At 34.3% G+C, this 23,212-nt stretch overlaps 1 protein-coding gene across 1 annotated transcript in view; it reads left to right on the forward strand.

The window, feature by feature from the left end:
* Positions 1-8,755: 8,755 nt before the first annotated feature.
* The window catches only part of LOC120078415 (E3 ubiquitin protein ligase RIN2-like), a 21,419-nt gene continuing 6,962 nt past the window's right edge, over positions 8,756-23,212 (forward strand). Inside the window, exons 1-7 of the mRNA XM_039032686.1 lie at positions 8,756-8,905; positions 9,456-9,889; positions 12,472-12,549; positions 13,034-13,120; positions 13,204-13,325; positions 16,795-16,891; positions 17,010-17,115. Coding sequence (XP_038888614.1) covers positions 9,650-9,889; positions 12,472-12,549; positions 13,034-13,120; positions 13,204-13,325; positions 16,795-16,891; positions 17,010-17,115 — 730 coding nt within the window. The 5' untranslated portion in view covers positions 8,756-8,905; positions 9,456-9,649. The remainder of the gene's footprint in view (positions 8,906-9,455; positions 9,890-12,471; positions 12,550-13,033; positions 13,121-13,203; positions 13,326-16,794; positions 16,892-17,009; positions 17,116-23,212) is intronic.

A 23,212-nucleotide genomic window follows, 5' to 3' on the forward strand; every position in this document is an offset into this window, starting at 1 on the left:
CATATGAGTACAATAAACATATGAATACAATAAACTAGGGCATATACCCAAAAGTTCTCCCACTTGTCCTAGTTTACAAACTTCGTAGGCCTAGACTCTGTAGGTGACCTTCAAACACTTTAGCCGTGAGGGCCTTTGTAAAAGGATCAACAATTTTTTGCTCAGAAGATATTTAGGTTACTACAATGTCTCCACGATGTACAATCTCCCGGATCAGATGGTATTTGCACTCAATATGCTTGCCACGCTTGTGGCTTCTTGGTTCTCTTGAATTTACAACTGCACCACTATTATCACAATATAGGGTGATAGGCAGATGCATATTTGGAACGACTTCCAAATCTTTCAAGAATTTCGTCAACCATACTGCTTCCTTTGTTACTTCGCAAGCAGCTACGTATTCAACTTCCATTGTGGAGTCAGCTATACAGGTTTGTTTTACGCTTCTCCATACTACTGGTCCTTCATTTAGAATGAACACTGATCCCGATGTAGATTTTCTTGCATCTTTATCGGTTTGAAAATCAGAGTCAGTGTATCCAGTAAGGATCAAATCCTTAGTACCATACACGAGTTTTTGTAATGCTTGTCTCAAAGGAAAATTAGTTAAGACAATAGTTTTATGTGCTTGAAAATAAAGGCGTAAATTTCTAACTGAAGTGATTAGTGAAATGGAAAGCTTCTCCACTCAAGGATAACTAGTCTCATCTCTCACCATCGCTTCACTTGTATAATAAACTTGTTGTTCAAGTCCATTCTCTTCTTTGACTAAAGCTAAACTCACTGCAGTTTCAGAAACCACTAGGTAAAGCAATAATTCATCTCTAGGAATGGACTTTGCATGAAGGGGACTGAACCAAAATATGCTTTTAGGTCCTTAAAAGCTTTCTCACATTCATTTTTCCATTCAAACTAAGGCCTTTTCCTCGGAATTTTGAAGAAAGGGTAAGCATCTATCTATGACCCTACTCATGAATCTATTACATGAGGACTCGGAAGTTGCTTTAGGGGTGTTGGAGATGGTATCTTTAGGATAGCTCAAATTTTATCTGGATTGGCCTCTACTCATCTCTGATGAACCATAAATCTTATGATTATCTTGATGTTATCCAAAGGTGTTGGGAATGTCCTAAACTCGCAGTTTATAAATGTTGTTAACATATTCTATTTATCAATAAAAATGTTGTTGAGTTTTTTATTCAATAAATTATTGTTGATATTGCATCCTTTTATAAAAATCCAATAAACGAATCCATGGCTATAACATAAATACTTTAACTTTATGTAGCGACATAAGAGAGGATCAAGATCTAGTATGTAGCTAAAATGGTCTATACGTATACAGATGAGATTGGGTACCTCATCCTGGTGACACTATTGGATGCGACCCATTTTGTATACTGATACAAATGATGTGACTCAAAAATCATTCATGTGGAGACATGTGAGTGGAGGCATCCTGTGCAATGAGTTTGCATAAGACTGGAGCTCAAAATAGCCACTTTTCTTTATAACAACCGTTTACTATTAAAACTGACTATTTCAAACTTAATGACCTAGGGTAACTCGACCTTAATCCTGAGCTAACTATGAACTTCTGTTTGTTTGAAATGATCATTTGATCTGCATAAGTGAGAGTAGTCCAACAACACTGCTCAGTAAGCCTCCCATTTTGGGGATAAGACCGGATAGATAGCTGGGAACATAGCTTTGCAATATAAAATTCACTCCTACCCGATTTAGGATTAGTGCATAGGTTGTTCTCTTAAGCGTTGATGCCCTGTCTTGAACAACGGGGCCCCGCTCTTTCATGGAAGAGAAGGTTATGATTTACTAGTTAGACTATAAATCAATTGTTCAATGGAGGATCAGTGGAAGCTTAAGGAGCAAGATGTATTTACAAGGGTAAAACGGTAATCTTTGACCCATTTGTAAATATGAACGACCTGTGAAGGATTGACTTACCGATTATGGTTAAAATAGACAGAAATATATCTACAGTGGGGAGAGTGCAACTATCGAGCTATAGTGGAATGTCTTGGTAATTAACGAATTGTGATTAATTTGGTTTAAAGAGTTTAACCAATTAATTACGAATTGTTGGAGCTCATGATCTGTAGGTCCGTAAGGTCCCTCTACTAGCTCGTATTTTGGATTAGTAAATTGAGTAATCTTGATGAGATTTGAAATTAGGGTTTAGAATTTGAAATGTTTAAATTCAATTAGGGTTTCTATTAATTGAATTTGATACAATTGAAATGTTTAATTTTATCGAAATTAAACAAAATTGAAGAATCAATTAATGTTTAAATTATGATTTAAATATTAATTATATGAAATTAAATTCATTATAGTGAAATTGGTATTCTATTAATTTAATATTAGATATTAAATTAATAAAATTAATTAATTAAAGAGTTTAATTAATTAGTTTTATTTAAAATTAATTAATTGAATTAACTTTTATAAAACCAATAAAACAAATAAATTAGTTTATTTGTAAAATTGATTTTAAAAATCATTTTTTGAAAACAGAATTTGAAACAAAACAAAATTTTGAAAATTAGAGATTTCCAAAAGTTGGAAATCTCCACTATGGTGCAAAGCATCTTATTCATCCAATTTTACTTAATCCATAAAGTATAAGCTAGCCTTCATGCAAGCTTTAAATTTTCATAATGAAAGCCTTATAAATTAAGTGTTGGGTTGAATGATTGAGCAAAGCATTCAGAACTTCTTCAAGAACTCTGCAAAATTCGAAACCCTCTAAACCCTCTTCACATCTTCATCAAATCCAGCTCAATTTAGTGTTTCCACTACACAATCCTTGCAAGAGAATGGTAGAGAAGATCTTCGTGGTTGTCTACTTGTAGATTGAAGCATATTTACGTGGAGCTCAGCTGGTGTTTAAGAGGTTTCATCGAATGTATTGTGTTTAACAAACCCTTTTCTGAATAGTTACTTTGAAGCATGTTTTAAAGGTACACTTACTTGGATTCAACTTCATCTTGTATTTTCGGAGAATTTGAAAAGCATCGTTTATTTCAACCTACTTTGGTGCTTTTTACTAGCATATCATCCATATATACCTCCACGATCTTCCCAATATGAGGAGCAAACATATGGTTTACCATTATTTGATATGCTACACCCGCATTTTTAAGACCAAATGACATGACTTTATAGCAGGAATCCCTTACTTGTAATAAAAGAAGTATTCTCTTGGACAACTTTATTCATCTTCTAGTTATAACCTGAGTAGGCATAGCATCTTGTATTCTACTGTGGCATCCACTAATTGATCAATTATTGGAAGGAAAAACACTATCTTTTGTGCAAGTTTTGTTTAGATCGATAAAATTGATACACATTTGCCACTTTCCTCCATTTGCCTTTTTGACTAATACCACATTAGAAAGCCACTTAGGATAATTGACTTCTCTAATGAAACCTGTTGTAAGAAGATCTTCGACTTGGCTAACTTTAATTTCATCCTGTTCTTGATTAAACGTTCGTTGCCTTTGCTTATGGGTTTAAAATCCCTATCAATATTTAATCGGTGTACCATTACGTCCTTGTACAAATTAGGGCTATAATATCAATAAAAAACCAAAATATAAGGGTACGATGTCAATTAGGCGACTAACATCGAAGGTGTTATTAAAGATATTCAATGTCTGTCACCTTTAATGTTGGTTTTCGAGCGACATTATAGAGGACTCTAATGTTGGTTTCCAACCAATATTGAACACCTTTAATAAAACCTTCTTCGATGTCGATCGTTTGACCGACATTCAATGAGTTTCTTTGCCATTAAAGATATGGGCTAATTTGCTTTTTGTCATTAATTGTCCTCTATGAAAGGTGGTCCATCCCACTTTAAAAATAGTACACTTTTTAATGTCCAATGTTTTAAAATGTCTAGTCCATTTTTAATATCAGTCCGAGAATGAAAAAAATCGTTGTTTGGGTTGTTTAGTTTTGATAGTGTCCATAACAAATAAACAATCACATTAAGCTCAATGCGTTCAACTAATATGATTAATAACATGGATAGCCTAGGTTATTAATCGGTTTCATTCTTAAATTGATTAATCATGCAATGATGAAAAAGGATTAAGAGATACACGCATATAATCAAGCATGCTTTAGCCCTTGTCCTAATGAGATTCATACACATAGATGCAATTATCTCTAGCCTAACAAAGAAAATATGATGGGTGATCAATTCAATAATAAATATAAGCATAAAAATTAACATACATTCAAGAATCACGAAAATATCAAAGAGAAATATAGATTGAGAATAAAAATCCTCATAATCAATCCATAGGTTTCACCTAAACCTAAGCTAGCTACTTACCTTAGCCATGAGATTGGTCCAAGATGAGCTTTTGTAATCATAAACAATACCCAAGTAATAAGAAAAATGAAGAAAGGGAGAAGAGGAGAGGAGAAAATCGGATTGTGGGACTGAAAGCCCGAGAGAATCTACCCTAAATTCGGCCAAAATGGCTATATATAAGGGTTGGCTCTGCAGAGCTGACAACTTCTTATCAAAGTACAGGCCATAGCACCGGGCGAGGCGCTATAGCGCTCAATGCGCATGTGTTCTTCCTGTTTCCATCAAAGTTTGACATATTTGAATGTTATAGTCTATATTCTATAAACTTATCAACTCCTAAACCATACTCAGTAGACATTCTATTTTCTTTCCTTCCATAACTTATCCATAGTGGTATAATATGCGACTCAATCTATAAATGAGACAAACAATAATAAAGAACAATAATGGTTACTTAAGCTTCATAAATATTTTTAAGAAAGAAGATAAAGAGTTGAAAAAAAAAAGAGGAAAAAGGTCCATGTTTTACTTTAATATCTCACTTCATATGTATTTCTTATTTACCTTTATATTTACCATGAATAAATGTTTGCTAAGTTACTAATTTTTAAAATATGCTTATATACATAAAACCAACAAGACCTAAACTCATTGTTAATATCAAACTTTAAGACAAACTTAAAAGAAAAGAAAAACACAAGTAGTTCAACACTATGATATAATACAAGAAAAAAGTCTATATATACATGAACAACCAAGCAAAAAGAAGATAGCAAAACTATCAAACAAGCCCATATTATTATATTAATTTTCGTTTCAACCAAAACCCTTGAAACAAAAACAAAAAATTGAAATAACTTTAAATTACTGAATTAAAAAAGTATTAAAAAAATTCACCTTGCGTCAACTAAGATCTGAACAATGTAGCTAAATTCGTTCAAATTCGAACAATCTACAAAAAAATAGCAGCTTCAACAGGCTTGAAATGGACCTCATGCACACATCGTTAGAACAAATATCTTAAATTTGCTTAGATGGAGCTGAAACGAAGTTCGTGGACAAATATGAGAAAGAAATAAAAAATATGTGAAGAGAACACCTTTTCCTCTAAAACCACAAACTTCTCCCTCGCCTCTTCATAAGGAGGCTAAGGTTGAGGTAGGCTTAAGGTAGAAGGATTGTTCATTGAATGTTCCTTTTTTCTTCGTGGATGTCACTCTTCATCAAAATCGTAACTATCACATCCATCCATCTCGTTCTAAGGCTCAATGCAACCTTAAAATTTGCAAAGGTCATAAACTCACTCTTCCCCACAAATAATGTCAACAATTGATGGCAAAATTTGGCCAGGAAGACTCATCTGACCTTTACATGTCCTCAATAATAAATTTATAATTAGAGGAAGAAAGACGACTTTCAAAATAGAAAAGAAGAGAACACCAGTGTGGTGCCTGCCATAGAACCTCTGATGCTTAAGTTAGTGATCAGTGAAAGGTTAGAGCAAACTAGAAGTCGGAAGAAGAACTTACCTCGAGTGATTGTTACGATCTCCTATTTATAGAGGGATGGACCTAGAGTTTTCTAATTCAAAAGGGATTAGGGAATGTTAATTCATCAGGGCGACCATGAGGGCTAGGATCATGGTCCACGGTGTTGGGGTTTGTGCCCTAAAGTCTCGTGTCCAGTAGTTTATAAACAATTTTGTACGAATATTTGTGATATATAATATAAATGATATTTACTTCACTACTTGACTTTGCACATTTAGATTTTTTTATTTTACCACAAACCAATAAACTTAATATCCCTAGTTATCTGCATGTAACTTAAGCATGTATGTGGTGACATACAAGTGGATCATATCTTGAGTGATAACCAAAATGGTCTGTAGTATATGGATATAGGAGGGAAACCTTATCCTGGTAACGCTACGGATGCGGCCTGCTTTGTGGAATGGTCACAAGTGTTGTCACTTGTCATAGATGGTCTGATCCTAATCATTCGTCTAGGGGACATGCGAGCGGGGGCGTCCTATACAACAAGTTTGTATAAGACCTGACCATGAAGTATTAACGTCTCGTTATATAACACCGTTCATAACTGAGACTTTACTTCACTAGGATAACCATAGGTAACATGACCTCAATCCTGAGTAAGTTAGGAACTCTTGCCATTGAGGGCGGTTCTTTGATTTGCATGGGTGCGAGTGGCTAGAACATCGACTCAAACCTACCATTTTGGGAATTTGTTTGATTTGGGAGCTGGGAACTCAGCTACATAAGATGGAATTCACTTATTTCCCGAGGCAGAGGTAAGTAAATAAATAGCTCCCTTAAGGGCTGATTTCAGGGTTTGAGCAATGTGGTGCCACACACCTTCTCATGGCTCGAGAGGTGTTCACACATAATAGGACTATGTTGTATTGTTCATTAGAGGGATTAGTGGTACTTAAGAAGGAAGATGTAATTACAGGGGCAAAACGGTAAATTGACCTACTTTAATTACGAGCATCTGTGAAGGGTCATCGTACTAATGATTAGTTCCAATGGACATAGAAATATATCTATGGCAAGAAGAGTTCAACTATCGGTCTTTAGTGGAATGCCTGGTAGTTAACGGATGGTGGATATCGTGATTAAAGAGTTTAATCAGCTATTCACGTAACGTTGGAGCTTCAAGCCATAGGTCCATAAGGTCCCCTTGGTAGCTTGGATACAAGTTGAGAGTTAGTTTTTGGGTCAATTTGAAATGTTCAAATTGACAAGAGGGAGTTCGATTATATATAATATAATTGAACGAGTTAATTAAATATGATATAATTAACTTTATGTATGAGATACATTAACTTAGAGGAAATTGGATATAAATATGATTTATATGTAGTAGAAGAAAATATTATAATTAATATATGATATTAATTATATGTTATGAATATAATAAGATCACATTCATTGGACAATTATAAAGGAAATGGGAAGACGCCTCTTCTGTTCTAAATAACGGATGAGTGCATTATAAATAGTCGACGGTATGCTGGCCTAACATAAATGGCAATTTTAACAATTTTTTCTTTCCCTCGTCTCTTCCTCCCTCGGCTCATTGACTCATTACTCACATTCCTCTAACCATCATGTAACTATCATTATTTCGATTTTACCCTTAACAATTTGCCCTCCCAAGATCATGATTCTTGGACAAAAAATGACCCATAACATGTTTATATATTTTTAACGTTAATTTTAATCCTTTGCTTATAACAAGTTATCATTGTGATCTTTTATTTACAAATGTTTAAAACAAAAATATATACATGGAAATTATTTATACAATTTATGGCTACATTTTGAAAAATTAGTGAATGAGGGGCAGTTTCCATGTATAACAAAATGACCAACTTATTTACAACTATAGAAAAATGGCAAAAAGTTTCCTTAAGCCATTGAAAAAGTTCTTTTTTTTTTTTTTTTTTTGCTATATTTGAAAATATTTCTAGCAAATTTTCCATTTAAAATAATCTATCTATAACGTTTTTTTTATGACTTTTTTTTTAATAAATATAAAATCGAGTCAAGTTTTTTTTTTTTTTTTAAAGAAATTCATATTTATAAACATTATCAATATTTTAAATACATGGACTAATCACAAATGAAATGAAGAAAAATAACAAAAATAAACTTATCGACGAAATTCAAGATCACAATAATAATTTTAGTTTTAATTTATTAATATCATTTGAGGAAAAAATATATCATTTTATTAATATTGTGTCATTTTTCCGAAAATAACTCTCTCATGAAGAGTTGTATGTTTCTAAATTAAAATAACAATAGCAATAATTGTAATTCATATTTTCCAACCATTTTAACTTTGAATTTTAAAATTGTTTAATAAAAAATATTAAGATATACTTAAAACAAGAATTAATGTGGAAATAAAGGGTAAGACAAGAATATATTTTTGACATTATTTGCCATTTATGTTAATATAAAACAAATAAAAATTGTTATTATAAAATAGAAAATAAATAAAAATAAAACAACATTGTAATATTCATACCTATAATTTGATAATTGATAGTCCAAACACAAGACATTTTTATTACATATTAATACGCGTATTTTAAAAAACTAAAAATCCGTTTTTAAAAAACAATCTTAACAATTTTAAAATGAAAAAACTCAATTAGATATCAAGATTCATTTTTAAAAATAAAAAACAAAAAATTATCGAAACGACCCCTAAAATGGACAGTTTTCAAAGTATAAAGGGAAATAAATCAAATGCAAAACCATCCGAATGAAAATAATATTCAAACAATATATTGTTTGGACTAAAAATGAATATTTTATTGTAATAAAAGAAAAGAGTCGAAAGAAAAAGGAACAATGCATCTCACGGACGTACACCCGCCAAAATAAATTAAGTATTTTTCTTAAAAAAAAAATAAGTATTAAAATAAAAGGAAAACCGAAAATTTCTCTTTGAGAAATGCGAAGTTGATGATCTGCAATTACGGAGACTCGCACCGACGCTACGGAAGCTTCATCTTGATCGAATCAGGTCCTTGATTTCCCCTAACTGCATCATTTGATTAATCGTTTCTTTTTGTCTCTCAGTTTGATCAATCCCCTAAACTCTGTCTAATTGGTCGAAATTCTTTGATTAGATTTCCTGTATTCAGCTCATTTTGCATGATTTCTGAGTTTTAGCTACCGGGTTTTTGTGGGGTTTTCTTTTTCAATTTTCAAGTTTTATGATATGTAATCACGGATTGGATTGAATTTGCTGCATAGCTTTTGATGTTTTGGGCAATATTGCTTCTCCGAGCTGGCTATCCTTTTGTTCTTTACGCCATTAGAATTTACAGGCTACTCTATTTGATGAATTACTTTTAAGACTCACCTTGAGATTTTATAATAATCATGGAATTGAGGGAGTTTTTTAATGCTTAAAGGTTATATTGAAAAAAAATGATACATATATCCAGTAACTTTTACTGTTGCGTTATTTAAATTAATCAAGAGGTTTCCTTACTTGAACCTGGGTTTTTGTTGATTTGAGAAATTCTCTTTTTAGATATGGCCATTTCAACTGATGTCATTTCTGACAGGTACTGGTTTTCTTTTGGATTGGAGGGTTGCAACAAATAAATTGATTCAGAAGCTGAGAGTATAAAGCTAGGCTCCTTGTTTTGTTCCATGTTCTGATGATGATGCTGAGTATTAGTATCAAAGAACAATGCAGCTTCCATTGTGATGGTTTTCCTGGAGTTCGGTCATAGTAAAGTTACTAAAACTAACATCAATGGGTGTCAGCTATATAGCAATTTCTGCAGCATGTACAGTGTTAAGTTTTATTGGTCTTCAGTTATGGACAGAGTTATCAATAGATAACTTAAGGTCAGAAAAAATAATTGGCGAAAATCCTTTTAAGACAGAGAATACCGGCCGCGTCATTGATTTGCTCTTAAGTTCCTACGTCACAGTCGGACTGCTGGCTAATTTTGCACTTAATGTGTTTGTTCTACTCATACTATTTCTAAAGGTAAGTTTGTTATTTATTTTGGGAGAAGTGTGTTGCAAAAGAAGTATGCAGCTACAAACTCTTAATTTTAGTGCAGCAATACCACATAATATCTGTAGTGTGGTTTTGGAAGGTTAATTGAACCTGTTATTGTGCTATTTTTCTCTATGGTCATTTATTCTTTTATATGAGTGACATGGTTTAACTCTGTAAGTTCTAGAGAAGAAATCATCAATAAATGTCAAAAGAGAGAGAGAGAGAGAAAGAAAAAGACTTTGAGGGCAAAATATATGCAAATTCGGATGACACTAATGTGAGTAAGAGTTTACTTTTAGATCAGATAAAGATGAAATGGTTCAAAAGAGCTGCCAAGTGTAGCACACTGACAGTTAGTCTGCTAACTTTCTACCTATCGGCTTCCTCACTAACCAATGCTCACGAAGGCTTTTTAACTACTAACTCAGCTCAATTTTGTAGATTATCCAACTGCACTTGCATTATGAAAACAAAGCAAAGGAACATAGATATATTTCATCAGGTTAGTTTTGGGCTTGCGGTTGGCAGTGTGGTTCTACTGTCTTTGTGGTGTGGTGGGAGGCACAAATATTTACATTTAGGTAAAGGTTGTACTAATAGCTTGGTTAGGCTTTGATTTGCTCAAGCAATTTGAATAAAATGACCGTAATTGATCTTTTTATTTTCAGAGGTTGGCTTTTGATCTAGGTATCTATGATAATTTTGACTTGTTCAAAATTATCATATGTATTGTCTACTTTATTGAGAGGAGAGTTCTTGTCCTTCTGTTTAAAGTAGTAATTTCGATGTTAGTACTAAATTCAACATTTATTATCATATCAAATAATGTTTAGAATTAGAGTGAACATCTAGGAGAACATCCTATTGCTTTACACATCTATTGACCTGTCCTTTTCCGAGAAAATGGATGTTTATTCTACAGAAAAGTAGATGCAAGTGATTGCACCAAAATTTCTAAAGCTTGATATATATGTAGCATGAAAAGGGTGGCATATGGGTTGTAGGAATGGTGGTGGAAGTAGAAGTTGAGCCCTTCTAAAGCCACAAGCTCCGTTGAGGAAGGAGGAAATAGGGAAGCTTATGTTTCAGAGGATTACTACTAGATGGAATTTGAGGGAGGAAGAAATGGGGGAGTTTCGTTCTTTATCAGTACTGTTGGAGGGTTCTGTGCTGCAAGCAAGAGAAGGCACCCGAATTGGGACGATGGATTCTTCAGGGAACTTTACAGTGCAAATCTTGGTACGGAGTCTCAATAATTCACCTAATATTTCCGAAGGTTTGTTGAAAAGCTTGTTAGAAGTTAAAATCTCCAAGGAAGGAAGATGTTCTCATATGGATTTTACAAAATGGAGGTGTAAATACCGTAGAAAAGCTGCAAGAAAATTGCCTTCAGTACCCTTGAAGCCTTCAGTTTTTAGTTAGAAAATGATACTTTTTAACTTTTCATTAAGGAAATTGAAAAGAGGCTAATGCTCCAAATTACAACTTACAGCCCTTCAGTTTGTGTTTTGTATATGAAAGCAAGTGAAGACCAAAATCAATTGTTTTCCCATTGTTTGTATGTACAAAATCTTGGACGAAATGTTTCAATAGTCTACCAAGAATAAAATTACTCTTCTTTGTGGCCTTTCAAGTGTAGAGGTAAAGAAGCTAATGACGATATCACAAGATCCAAATGCCTCCCTACTTAATGATGATATCAAGGAAGAAGCTTGTACCAACTTTGAGAAAGAAGTTCTTCCTAAGGATTCATCACAGAACTTAAGTGGGGAAATCCGTAATACTGGGCTCAATGGTTTACATTTTTATAAGGTTTTAACATCTTCTTCTAAAACAAACTCACTACACAATGGTCACTCTTTCTCCCCATATTGAGGTCTCGGATTGTGAATTTGATGTTAGTATACTATATAAATAGTGTGGAAATTGACTTTCAGCATCATAGTCACCTTTTAGACGAAAATATAGCATAGGATTCTGTTTTAGATGACTTAAAAACTCTTTTTCGGACACCCATCAAGTTTGACTGCCCCACTTCTATGATTTCATATAGAATAATATCATTAAGTAGTCGGTTTGATACTGGAAAAGTTTTCCTCTTTAATCAAGGCGTGTGGTCTGCAATTTAAAGAGGTTCCCTCTTTTGTTCTCGAGGGGGTAGGTAGAAAGCTTAATTATTATGTGCTAAATTTTATATTCCAATGTAGGCATACAAGGAGATTGAGGTGATTTATAAGACCTAGTATTGTGGATTGAGTTCTATTGGGTTGATTTATGATGTTCTCTCTCCAAGCCTTTTGCTGAATTTTCTTTATTGAAGGCTTGGTTAAATGTGATGGTTTTATTTTTCCTTTGTAATTACTTTACTTTGTTCACTCCCTGCTAGAGTTTGTATCTTTTGAGCACCAGTCTCTTTTAAAAAAACAAAGATGATTTCATCAAAATTGACATGTATGATTTCCCTAAAATCCAAATATATGATTTGAACAGTGGCATTGCTTTAATTATTGCTTGTATTTTTCCCCAAGATGTTTGTTTTGATGCTTGTAGATTTATTTTGTCAGCAGACCATATTTTTTGTTGAGCTGTATTCATCTGAGAGTCGGAAGTTGGTGGAGCGCCTTGTTAATTATGTCATTTACAAGGTTAGTATCTTCCAACTCGATCTCCTTTAAAATTTTGTCCGTGTTATTTTGTACAGCATTTCACGTCCTTTAGGTGGGAACACATTATTCTTGGTTTTTAATAATTGTATATTTTTTTTTTTAGAGACAAATTTTTTTATGAATGAAATTATTTGTTCTCAACACAAATAGGCAAATTACATAAGGGATCTCCAATTAGATATCAAAGAAGAAAGATTATAATCATGAAAAATATATAAATGTTTTCAAGAAGGATATAAATGTTTACACCAGTACAAAGCATGAAATAAAATCAAATCTAGAAAGTTTTCAACGTTAGAGAAACCATCCCAGAAGATCCTGGCGTTCTGTTCTTCCCAAAGAAACCAGAAATAAACCTTTGCTTATGGCCAACTTTCCTATATATAATTACATTAAGTATATGGGGCCGTGGGGTAATGTTTACGATTTTGTAAATTTGTATTTGTTAATGAACGTGGGACAGGGAACATTTCTGCCTCTGGTTGTTCCTCCAACAAAATATCATGCTGCATTGTGGTCGATCTGGTTGGCTGTCTTATGTTCATTGAAGGTACATACTGCAATTTTCATGCTGGATTTCGATTTGTTAGTTTCATGTAAATACTTGGCTTATTTCATCAAGACATTGTACAGATGTTTCAAGCATTGGCTAGAGATCGTCTTGAACGTCTGAATGCATCACCTTCTGCCACATCATGGACATACTTCCGTGTATATTCTGTATTATTGCTGGTCCTCTTTGTTGACCTTTCTGGGTAATGATGAATATTTCTTCTTAGCTTAAAGGTGTCCAAAATTTTGGGGACATTGAATCTTTGGCTTCATTAATGAAATAATGGTGTTTTTACTGTTAATATGCTTTTATTATATTGTACTTCGTTAGAATTATACTTTTCCTTGCAAAACAAAACATGAATTAGATTGTTGTTTATTTATAAGTTATAATTTCTTAGTTTTTCTTTACCTACTTATATACCTTTTCTTCATATATTTCAAGGTGTTAGCCGATTTAGAAGCCCAAATGTTAGGGGTTTTCATTATTTATTTATTTATTTATTTATTATTATTATTATTATTATTATTTTATTTTTAAGGAAACAAGACTTTTCATAAAAGAGACTAATACTCAAACTATAAGGCAACGAAACAAAACAAGAACTTGCCAAGTACACTTGAGCAATAGGTAGAACAAAACCACATCTAATATATGCGATGTAACACTTTGGTCCGAACATTATGAAATTATCGTGTTAAAAGTGGCGCTCTCTCTCCAAATTATTTGCAGACTTTTCCATTCAAGATATTTGTCTTAATTAGACTGTTTTTTTCTTACCAGCTTAATTTCTAGCTTGGATTTTGTTTAGTTTTAAGTGTATTTAACAAGTTTTAATTGTTTCTACATCTATACTGTGAACATTAGCCTCTTTCATTATTTCAAGGAAAGCTTTGTTTCTTTTTGTTTTTTTTTGTTTTTTTTGTTTTTTTTTTGTTTTTTTGTTTTTTTTAAAGTAGAGTGGGGTAGGGTAGTGGGAGTGGCCTAAAGGAGTTGATTGTAGATAGATGTGGTAAGTGATGTTGTTGTAGTCAAATTCCACACAAGGCAGCCTACTTTTTTTTTAATTTATTTTTAAGTTTTTTGAAACTGAAACAAAACTTTTCATTATATAATGAAAAGAGGCTAATGTTCAAATTACAATTGATAATAGAGGATCAAGAGGTGCATCTGGGCATCTCTATTAACACCCCATAGCACCCTCATCATATCCATATAAAGATGACTAACCATCTGTTTAAAGCTTACAACAAAAGAGTCAATAAAACACCCAAAAACTACACAAAACTCCCGAAAAAGGGATATAAACAAAGCAACACTCGTACAACTCAAGAAAAACTTATTAAATTAAACAAGACTAGCCGTCCGCCTAGATAAATGAACTCCAATTTAAGCTGACACACAAGCCAGCCTACTAGGCCACTTTTGTAGCGAATGCATGATAAAGCAGTGAAGAAAAAATACCAGACCCTAGTTGACCACCTTGTCTATCTTGGCAATTGTAATTTGTCTGTCTGGGAATGATAAACGATGCTCCTCTTCAATTGTCTATCTTTGCAAAGTACATGTCCCAAACCATGTCGAATAATTTTCTATCTTGGCGCCTAGTTGATTCTTCCCAGAATAGGATGGTGAAGATAGGATCCTTTTCTGGAACAATTATCATAACTGAATCATACCCCCTTCATTTTGGTAGCCCAATTCCATGGGTGAAATGTCCTCCTTTAAATGCTTTAGAATAGGCAAAACCTGAAGCAAGCCTGCCGGTGCTATGTATTCAGCCTGCTGAGAAATAACATATTGGTTACAAATAGTCCTATAGTCGCCTTCATCTCTTCAAATACACTTCACAAGCCAAGCATAGGTCGGTTCTCAAAACATCCCCAGGTCCTACAGTGGGCAAAGTGTGAAATTCCTATAACAAGAACATAATAGAAGTCATTTGGTAATACTATCTTGCACTTAAAGTAGAATAACTCACCTCTCAGTGAGTACCTGAAGCGAAAATCCTCACCTTTCACCAATTTTTGCTTAATGGCCTGTAGATCTTGATCCAAAACTTGCTTGAAGCAAGGTTCTGTTAAGGCAGCCAACCACACTCAGTCAATTGAAGTAGGCATCCTCGAAAGGGCATTGGTTGCCCTATTCCCAAGTTTTGGCATATACATGATCTCTAACTATGAGCTTATACATGATCTCTAAATCATAACTGATCATCTTAGTTATCTATTTTTTGTATTTTCCTGCCACCACCAGTTGATCCAACAAAAATTTGGAATTTTTTCTTTTAGTGGTGTGAACTACAAATTTCCATCCCACCACACAAGGACACACTCTTTTCTTATAATAAAGACAATGTTCATAAGGAGCAATCAAGTGATGCTACTTAAGGATTTGGAGTCTTGAATGGGTACAAAGAGGAGCTGTCCACCAAGATATTGTAAAAAAAGATGGGGAATTTTTTCTCAAACAAATAGAAAAGAAACTTGAACTTGTTCATCATCAATTGGAAGATCAGTGGGGCGTTTCATAAACCAAATGATAAGGAATTTGTAATGGGTCATTATTGTTGCTTGCGATGAGCATGAAGACACTCATACTACCAAAAGTAACATTTTGTCCCATCACCCACCACATTGTGTATTAACAAACTGGAAAAGGATAGGAAGTTCAGCTGAAGTATCTTTCTATGGGTTTCTAGAAGTTCACCAAAGGATGACGACCATTCTTGCTAATACTAACGTGCCATAAGGTCTTAGAATCATGGTGGAATCGCCCAAGCCCTTTAAACAGAAGGGCTTTTACCTTTACATTTCCCAAGCCTAGCCCACCTAGGTCCAGTTGTCTAGACACCACCTCCCACATGACTAGATATTGGATAAGAACCTTTCCCCTCCTCCACCCCTTCCTACAGGAAATCCCTCATCAATTACTCAATGATCTTACAAACCACTCTAGGTATTTTAAACCAGGAAAAGAAATGTATTGGAATGCGACTTGGATCGATTGTCTAAGGGTGCGCCTTCCACCTTTCAGGGGGGAAAAAAACTCTTCTCCAAGAAGCAAGCCTATTTCAAACCTTACTAATTACAGGTCTCAAGACGCAATACTTTGGAATTATGCCTCAGAGGAAGACCTAAATAAGAAGAAAGAAAGACTCCCACCTCACACCCAACTTAAGCCGCCACCCACCTATCCAAGTTGTGAGGATCACAATCGAGACCTAAATGTGACATTTACCTTTGTTAATTCTCAAGCCTGAAATAGCCTAAAAAAAGATAAGATTTGATTCAGCTTGAAAAAAGTGGATGGGAAAGGAGGATGATGACGGAATTTGAAGAGCAACATTTGTTTGACCGTGACTAGTTTGGCCCCCTAAGACTTCAATTTTGCCTACCTACTCTTAAACTGTGGGGTGGGGTTATTGTTTTTCTCTCGTTATTATGCATTAAGTCTCTTTTTCAAAGTATTCATGAGGCTTTGAGTTAAGTTGTTAGGAGGGAGGGATAAAGAGAGAGAGAGAGAGAGAAGGGAGAAGAATTAGTTTTATCCAGTAATACAGATTATTTCTACAAGTGAAACAAGAGTCTTTGATTAATTGTGCCATGCAGTTGAAGCTTTTATTATTGAATTACTGAGGATTTGCCCCCATCTTTTCCTGGTTTCTGCAGGATAAGATTCTGTCTGATGATATACCGAACACTGGGTTTATCTCTGTTTCTTTTGTTGTTCTTTGAGCCTTTAAGCATTGCTTTTGAGACATTACAGGTAAATTCCTTGGAATTTTTTCAGGATGATGATTTCTATTTGTGATCATATTGCCCTCAGTTGATCTGCTCATTATTATTTTTACATTTCATCGATTGGCATATGGAAACTTTTGCAGGCGATTTTGGTTCATGGCTTTCAGTTACTTGATATATGGCTTCATCATTCAGCTGGAAACAACTCAGATTGTCAAATCTCCAAGTTTTTTAATATGACAATACCTGGTATTATCATTTTGAACACACTGGCCCATTTAATATTCCATTTAGAGCCTCTGAAAAGAGTAAACTAAAATTTAAGGGTTTAGAGATGCATCTAAGATCTAAATTGGCTATAGATGCATGCTAGGATCCCAAACCCAGAAAACACTAGTAACACAAAGATAGGAATATATTACAATATTTAAAGAAATTACAATATATCCCTAACCTTTCGAGAGGCTATCTCACTTCCACAAACTTTCCAGTTTCCACCATGATAAATCCAAAATATGACCTCCCTCCAAAAACCCTTAATCCATCATTCTATAATCAAGTCATCCTATCTAATTACCACATGCCCTTATTAATATTCTCTATATACCCTTATCTGTACTCTGGTAATGCACTATCCAAATTTATTATATTAGTATAAGATCGACTATCTGCAGTATCCATGGGCAATTTCAATATAATATAGAATTGACTATAATTTTTTGAAATAGGAAACAAGCCTCTTCATTGAGTAAATGAAATGAGACTAATGCTCAAAGTAAAATGATATATAATAGTAACAAAACAGAAATAGAGGATCAGCAAGCGCACCTAGGCATCTCAACTAGGTTGACACCCCTTTAGTGCCTTCATCATATCCAAAAATATACAAATGAATCTTCACTAGGCTTGGTAAACACCCAGCCAATCATTACACAAATGAGTACAAGGGAAACTATAACTTACAAGAACTCTTAATAAGGCAATACAGTAAAATATCCGAACCCTATTCCAAACAATATGGCTACAAATCAAACACTAAATTAACCAAAAACCAAAATATATAAACCAAAAATGAATGCTGAACGAAGGCTAGAAATCCATGCTGCTGAATCCAAAGTCTTCAAGCTCCTAGCAATCCGTATGAATGAAAGCCCACCAATTCAAGCTTATTTCTTGTAAGGAGTATGCTGCAAAGGGCTTATAGAGAGAGCACCACAATGAAGCATTAAGCCTAGTAGCCTCAAAACGAGCAAACCAAGGAGTTTCCTTGTCTTGGAACACTCTTTGGTTTCTTTCAAACCATAGTTCTACAAGTATTGCCTTCACTGCTCGACAAAAGATTTGGAATTTTCTTTAAGATTGGCCCTACAAGAATCTTCACACATTTCCTTGAAATTACCAAAAACCCAGCAAATATTAAAGCAATCAAAAAGAGATCTCCAACAATTACTAGCATAGGCACAATCAAAGAATAAATGTTGTAGATCTTCCTCTTCTGTTTTGCATAAAACACACCAATTAGGAGATAAACTGTGAGAAGACAGCTTCTGTTGTAAAACAGAAGAACAGTTAAGCAGCCCAAACAGCATGATCCAAACTGTATTACTCACTCTCCGGGGACTTTTGGACTTCCATAAAGCTTTCTTTAAACAATTATCAAGAGGGGAAGCCAAAGAAAGATGCTTAACCAATGATTTTACCGAAAATTGACTATAATTTGTAGTTTGACACAACAAAATGATTGTTCAATATAAAGCCGTTTGAATTTTTGTTGATTTTGAACACTAGTGATATCTAAAAACCAAGTGTTACATGCTTATGTTTGATTAATTATTACATGCTCAAATTTATGTAAAAAACTCAATAATGTATGAAAACCTGTAGTTTATAAGCACGAATGTTTGTATCTTGTTCAAAAGAAGCACAAAACACAAACATTGACACATAACATGACATATAGATGGTGGCACGTGAATTTCTGAAATAGTTAGAAATTTTAGTTCTCTTAATATGCATGTGTGTGTTCTGAAATAGCAGGAGTGTTCTGAAACACAAACATAGACCATTTCTGAAATATAAGAATACGCAACACTTAGTTTTAATATACACTTGAATCTAATGGAAAAATATCACCAAATCTAAGGTGAAAATTATTATCAGTTGAACCTTTAGCTTCAATTTGAGCTGGGAGAAAGCCACACAATTTTTTTTGAACTTCAGTACTGGCTTCAGAGCAATCCAAGAAATTTAGATTTTCAGAAGAAATGCTAACCATACACCCAAGGTTTTCCCCAATGGCTTCAAAAGTAGGACGAGTCCAAAAAGGCAAAGATATGTTTTTAATTGAAAGCCAACCTCCATGACTCACAATAAGCATCGGATGACAATGTGCTTTGTAAGACCTGTTTCAACTTTCAAATGCAAGGAACCAATTTCCCGCCACGTTCTATCGAAGTCCATATTAGCAAAACTATCATCAAGTTTCATTAATGCCTTATTCAGTCATGAGAGGATTGATTAGAAATTTACACTGAAAATAGTCTCTTCGAAAGCGAGACGAATTTCCTTCCAAGAATGGTAGGCAAACAATCTAGAAACAACAAACAAATTGTTGAAGTTCCTTATCTTTCCTAACCAACAAAAGGAATCAAAGTCAAACGGCTGAGAAACGATCTGAAAGTTTCTAGGCACCTTCAAATCATTTAAGAGAGCGGGAGCTAAAGACTCACCAAATCCTTTTGATATTTTGTGGAGGAAGAAAGTTAAATTTCTTTCTTGGCAAGTTTTACTGAGTTGTGTGAACTCTTGGACTACCTTTCGAGGAAATTATCTTTGTCAGTTGGCCCCTTTTGCTACATTCTTTGTCGAAAGGCGGAGGAAGACCTAGATCATCTACTTTGGGGTTGTGAATTTGCGAGGTCAATATGGAACTGCTTTTTCTAGGAGTTTGGTTTCATGTAGGTTCCACAGAGGAGCATTAGTGTTTCGATCAAGGAGTTCCTCCTCCATCTACCTTTCAGGGAGAAGGGTTGCTTCCTTTGGGAGGCGGGGGTGTGCACTATTCTGTGGGTGGTATGGGTTGAGAGAAATAACAGTGTTTAGAGGTTTGGAGGGGGACACTAGTGTTGTTTGGTCCTTGGTGAAGTTTTATATCTCCTTTTGGGCTTCGATTTCGAAGACCTTTTGTAACTATTCTTTAGGAAACAATTAAGCTGGAAAAATAAAAGCATGCCATGATGAAGATGTTTCAGTATTTAGACATGATGAGGATGCTATGTGGGTGTCAACCTAGTAGAGATTCCCAGGTTCATCTCCTTGTATTTTGAGCTTTGTCTCATTTCATTATATCAATAAAGAGACTCGTTTCCTTTTCAAAAGAGAAAAAAAAACTATTCTTTAGGCAAGAATTTAGTTATTTGAACCCCGTTTCTTTGAGGGTTTTTTTTGTGGGCTTGGTTTTTTGTATGCCCCTATATTTTTTCATTTTCTCTCAATGAAAGTTGTCTTTAATAATAATAAAAAAAAAGAGACTCACCAAATCCGTACTCACCAACATCGAACCAACTGGAGAACAACAAACAAGATTCCGGTTTGCCCAAAAGATATCTAATCATTTCCCAGAAAACCATCAAACTTTCTTCAAGAAACTAGCTGGAATATGCATATTTTTCCTACCACCAGTAGGGGGCCAAATAGCACATTCGAAATATCTTTCATTGAATGACTTAAACTTAGCTAAACGAATGAATCCAAGGTCATCCCGATCTTTTTTGGAGAAGAAATCATGAATTGGATTCTATAACTCCACCAAGGATAGTTCAAACCAACTCAAATGAGAGATTGAAAGGTAAATCTCTTATGTTCAAGCCTCTGCCATGTTATTTCCTCTCCAATTCATATTGATTTCCACTTGTGGGTTTTATAGGCCACTGTTTCACATACTTGAAAATCATACTAGGTCTGCGAAGGCAATAGTACATAATCATTACCAAGATCTCAAGCAAGCAAGGATGAAAAAGGTGGTTGCAGTTTAACTTCTTCTAGCCTTGGCCATATGTTCTCTGTCATTACCGTACTTTATCATACTTTGGATCAATTAAAACCGGAGAAACATAAAGGCGATTAAACATAACATTATATACCCTGCAGATAGCACATTCGTCAATCATTATGCTTGAATCTCTTCAGGTGTTCGCATCAGGAAGAGCTGCGTTGTAAAGCACCTAACGCTTCCTCGCAATCTCATGAAACCTCTAATTCGCTTTACAAATTGCACGTAATAAGCCGCCTCCAAGTGAAACAGGGTCATGAAACAATTTGCAACCCAAAATTAATATCATTAATGATGTACAAATGGTCATATAATATTTATCTACGAATGTCAAGAAAGAACTGCATCCACAAGAATTAAATGTTCATCCCATGAAGTCGCCATATATATGCACATAATGACCAAGTGCCGTGATTAGTAATGTTGCCAGATCGTCGAGGAGAAAATCCCAGATTTCGATAAGAACTGCCTTTCAATTCCCACAACAAACCTGCCATTATACCCATACTCAGAAACTTACAGCCAAGGTTGAAATCAAGCATCAAGAAGTATAATCTTAAATTTGTGAGTAAAAGATATATTGACTATATGATATTCCATTTGTGCCAACATAAGATCTTCTTATATAGAAAGAGAGGCCCATCACAAATTAGGAGAAACGAATAGCAATGCCAGGAAAAGGAAAATATGACAAAGAAATGTTTCTAAATAATAGGAATTCTAACACCCTCCCTCAAAGCTGGTTTAAAAATACCTTTCATAAGCCACTTTATCCAATCATTTATCAAAATTGTTTCTTAAATCACACCGATTGATCCAAAAGCTTAAAATGAAGGGTGAAGGTTAAATTTAATATTCATATCACCTAAACACTCTCCTCCGTTGTGGGCTTCAAATATGTATAAAAACCCAACAAGTGGAAATCAATATGAATTGGAGAGGAAATAACATGGCAGAGGCTTGAACATAAGAGATTTTACCTTTCAATCTCTCATTTGCGTTGGTTTGAACTATACCTTGTGTGGAGTGTAGTTATAGGATCCAATTCATGATTTTCTTCTCCAAAAAAAGATCGTCGTCAAGCTGGTTTAAAAATACCTTTCATAGCCAACTTGTCAATACATTTTTATCAAATGTTTCTTAAATCCACCGATTTGATCCAAAAGCTAAATGAAGGGTGAAGGTAAATTTAATATCATCATCACCTAACACTCTCCTCCGTTGTGGGCTTAAATATGTATAAAAACCCACAAGTGGAAAATCAATATGAATTGGAGAGGAAATAACATGGCAGAGGCTTGAACAAAGAGATTTACCTTTCAATCTCTCATTTGTCGTTGTTTGAAACTATCCTTGTGGAGTTATAGATCCAATTCATGATTTCTTTCTCCAAAAAAGGATCGTCCCTCAAGCTGGTATTAAAAGATGACCTTCATAGACCACATTGGTCAACTCATTTTATCAAAATTTTTCTAAAACTGCAACCGATTGATATCCAAGAAACTTAAATGCAGAAGGGTGAAATGCTAATAATTTAACTATTATACATCACCTCAACACACTCTTCCTCGTTGTGGCTTGCTAACTATTATTAAAACCCAACAATGTTGTACAGAATCAATATGAATGTGAAGAGGAAAATAAACAGGCCAGAGGCTTTGAACATAGAGAGATTTACCTTTCAATCTCTCATGTGCGTTGGTTGAACTATTCCGTGAGTTAGTAATAAGGATTCCAATCATTGTATGTTCTTTTCTACATAAGAATAGATCGTCCCTCAAGCTGCGGTTGTTAAAGAATTACCACGTTTCATAGCCACTTTGCTCAATCATTTGATCACAAATGTTGTTTCTTAAATCACCGATTTATTCCAAAAGCTTTAAAATGATAGAGTGAAGTAAATTTAATATCATATCACCTAACAACTCTCCTCCGTTGTGGGCTTGCAAAATATGTATAAAAACCCACAAGTGAAATCAATATGAATTGGAGAGGAAATAACATGGGCAGAGCTTGGAACATAAAGAGATTTACCTTTTCTAATCTCTCAGTTTTGCGTTGGTGTTTGAAATATATCCTTGGTGGAGTTATAGATCCAATTTCATTGATTTCTTCTCCAAAAAAGATCGTCCCTCAAGCTGTTTAAAAATACCTTTCATAGCCACTTTGTCAATCATTTTATCAAATGTTTCTTAAATCACCGATTGATCCAAAAGCCTTAAAATGAAGGGTGAAGGTAAATTGTAACTATCATATCACGCCTAACACTCTCCTCCGTTGTGGGCTTTCAAAATG

The sequence above is a fragment of the Benincasa hispida genome, chromosome 5 (genome assembly GCF_009727055.1).
Source record: "Benincasa hispida cultivar B227 chromosome 5, ASM972705v1, whole genome shotgun sequence".
Classification (NCBI taxonomy): domain Eukaryota; kingdom Viridiplantae; phylum Streptophyta; class Magnoliopsida; order Cucurbitales; family Cucurbitaceae; genus Benincasa; species Benincasa hispida.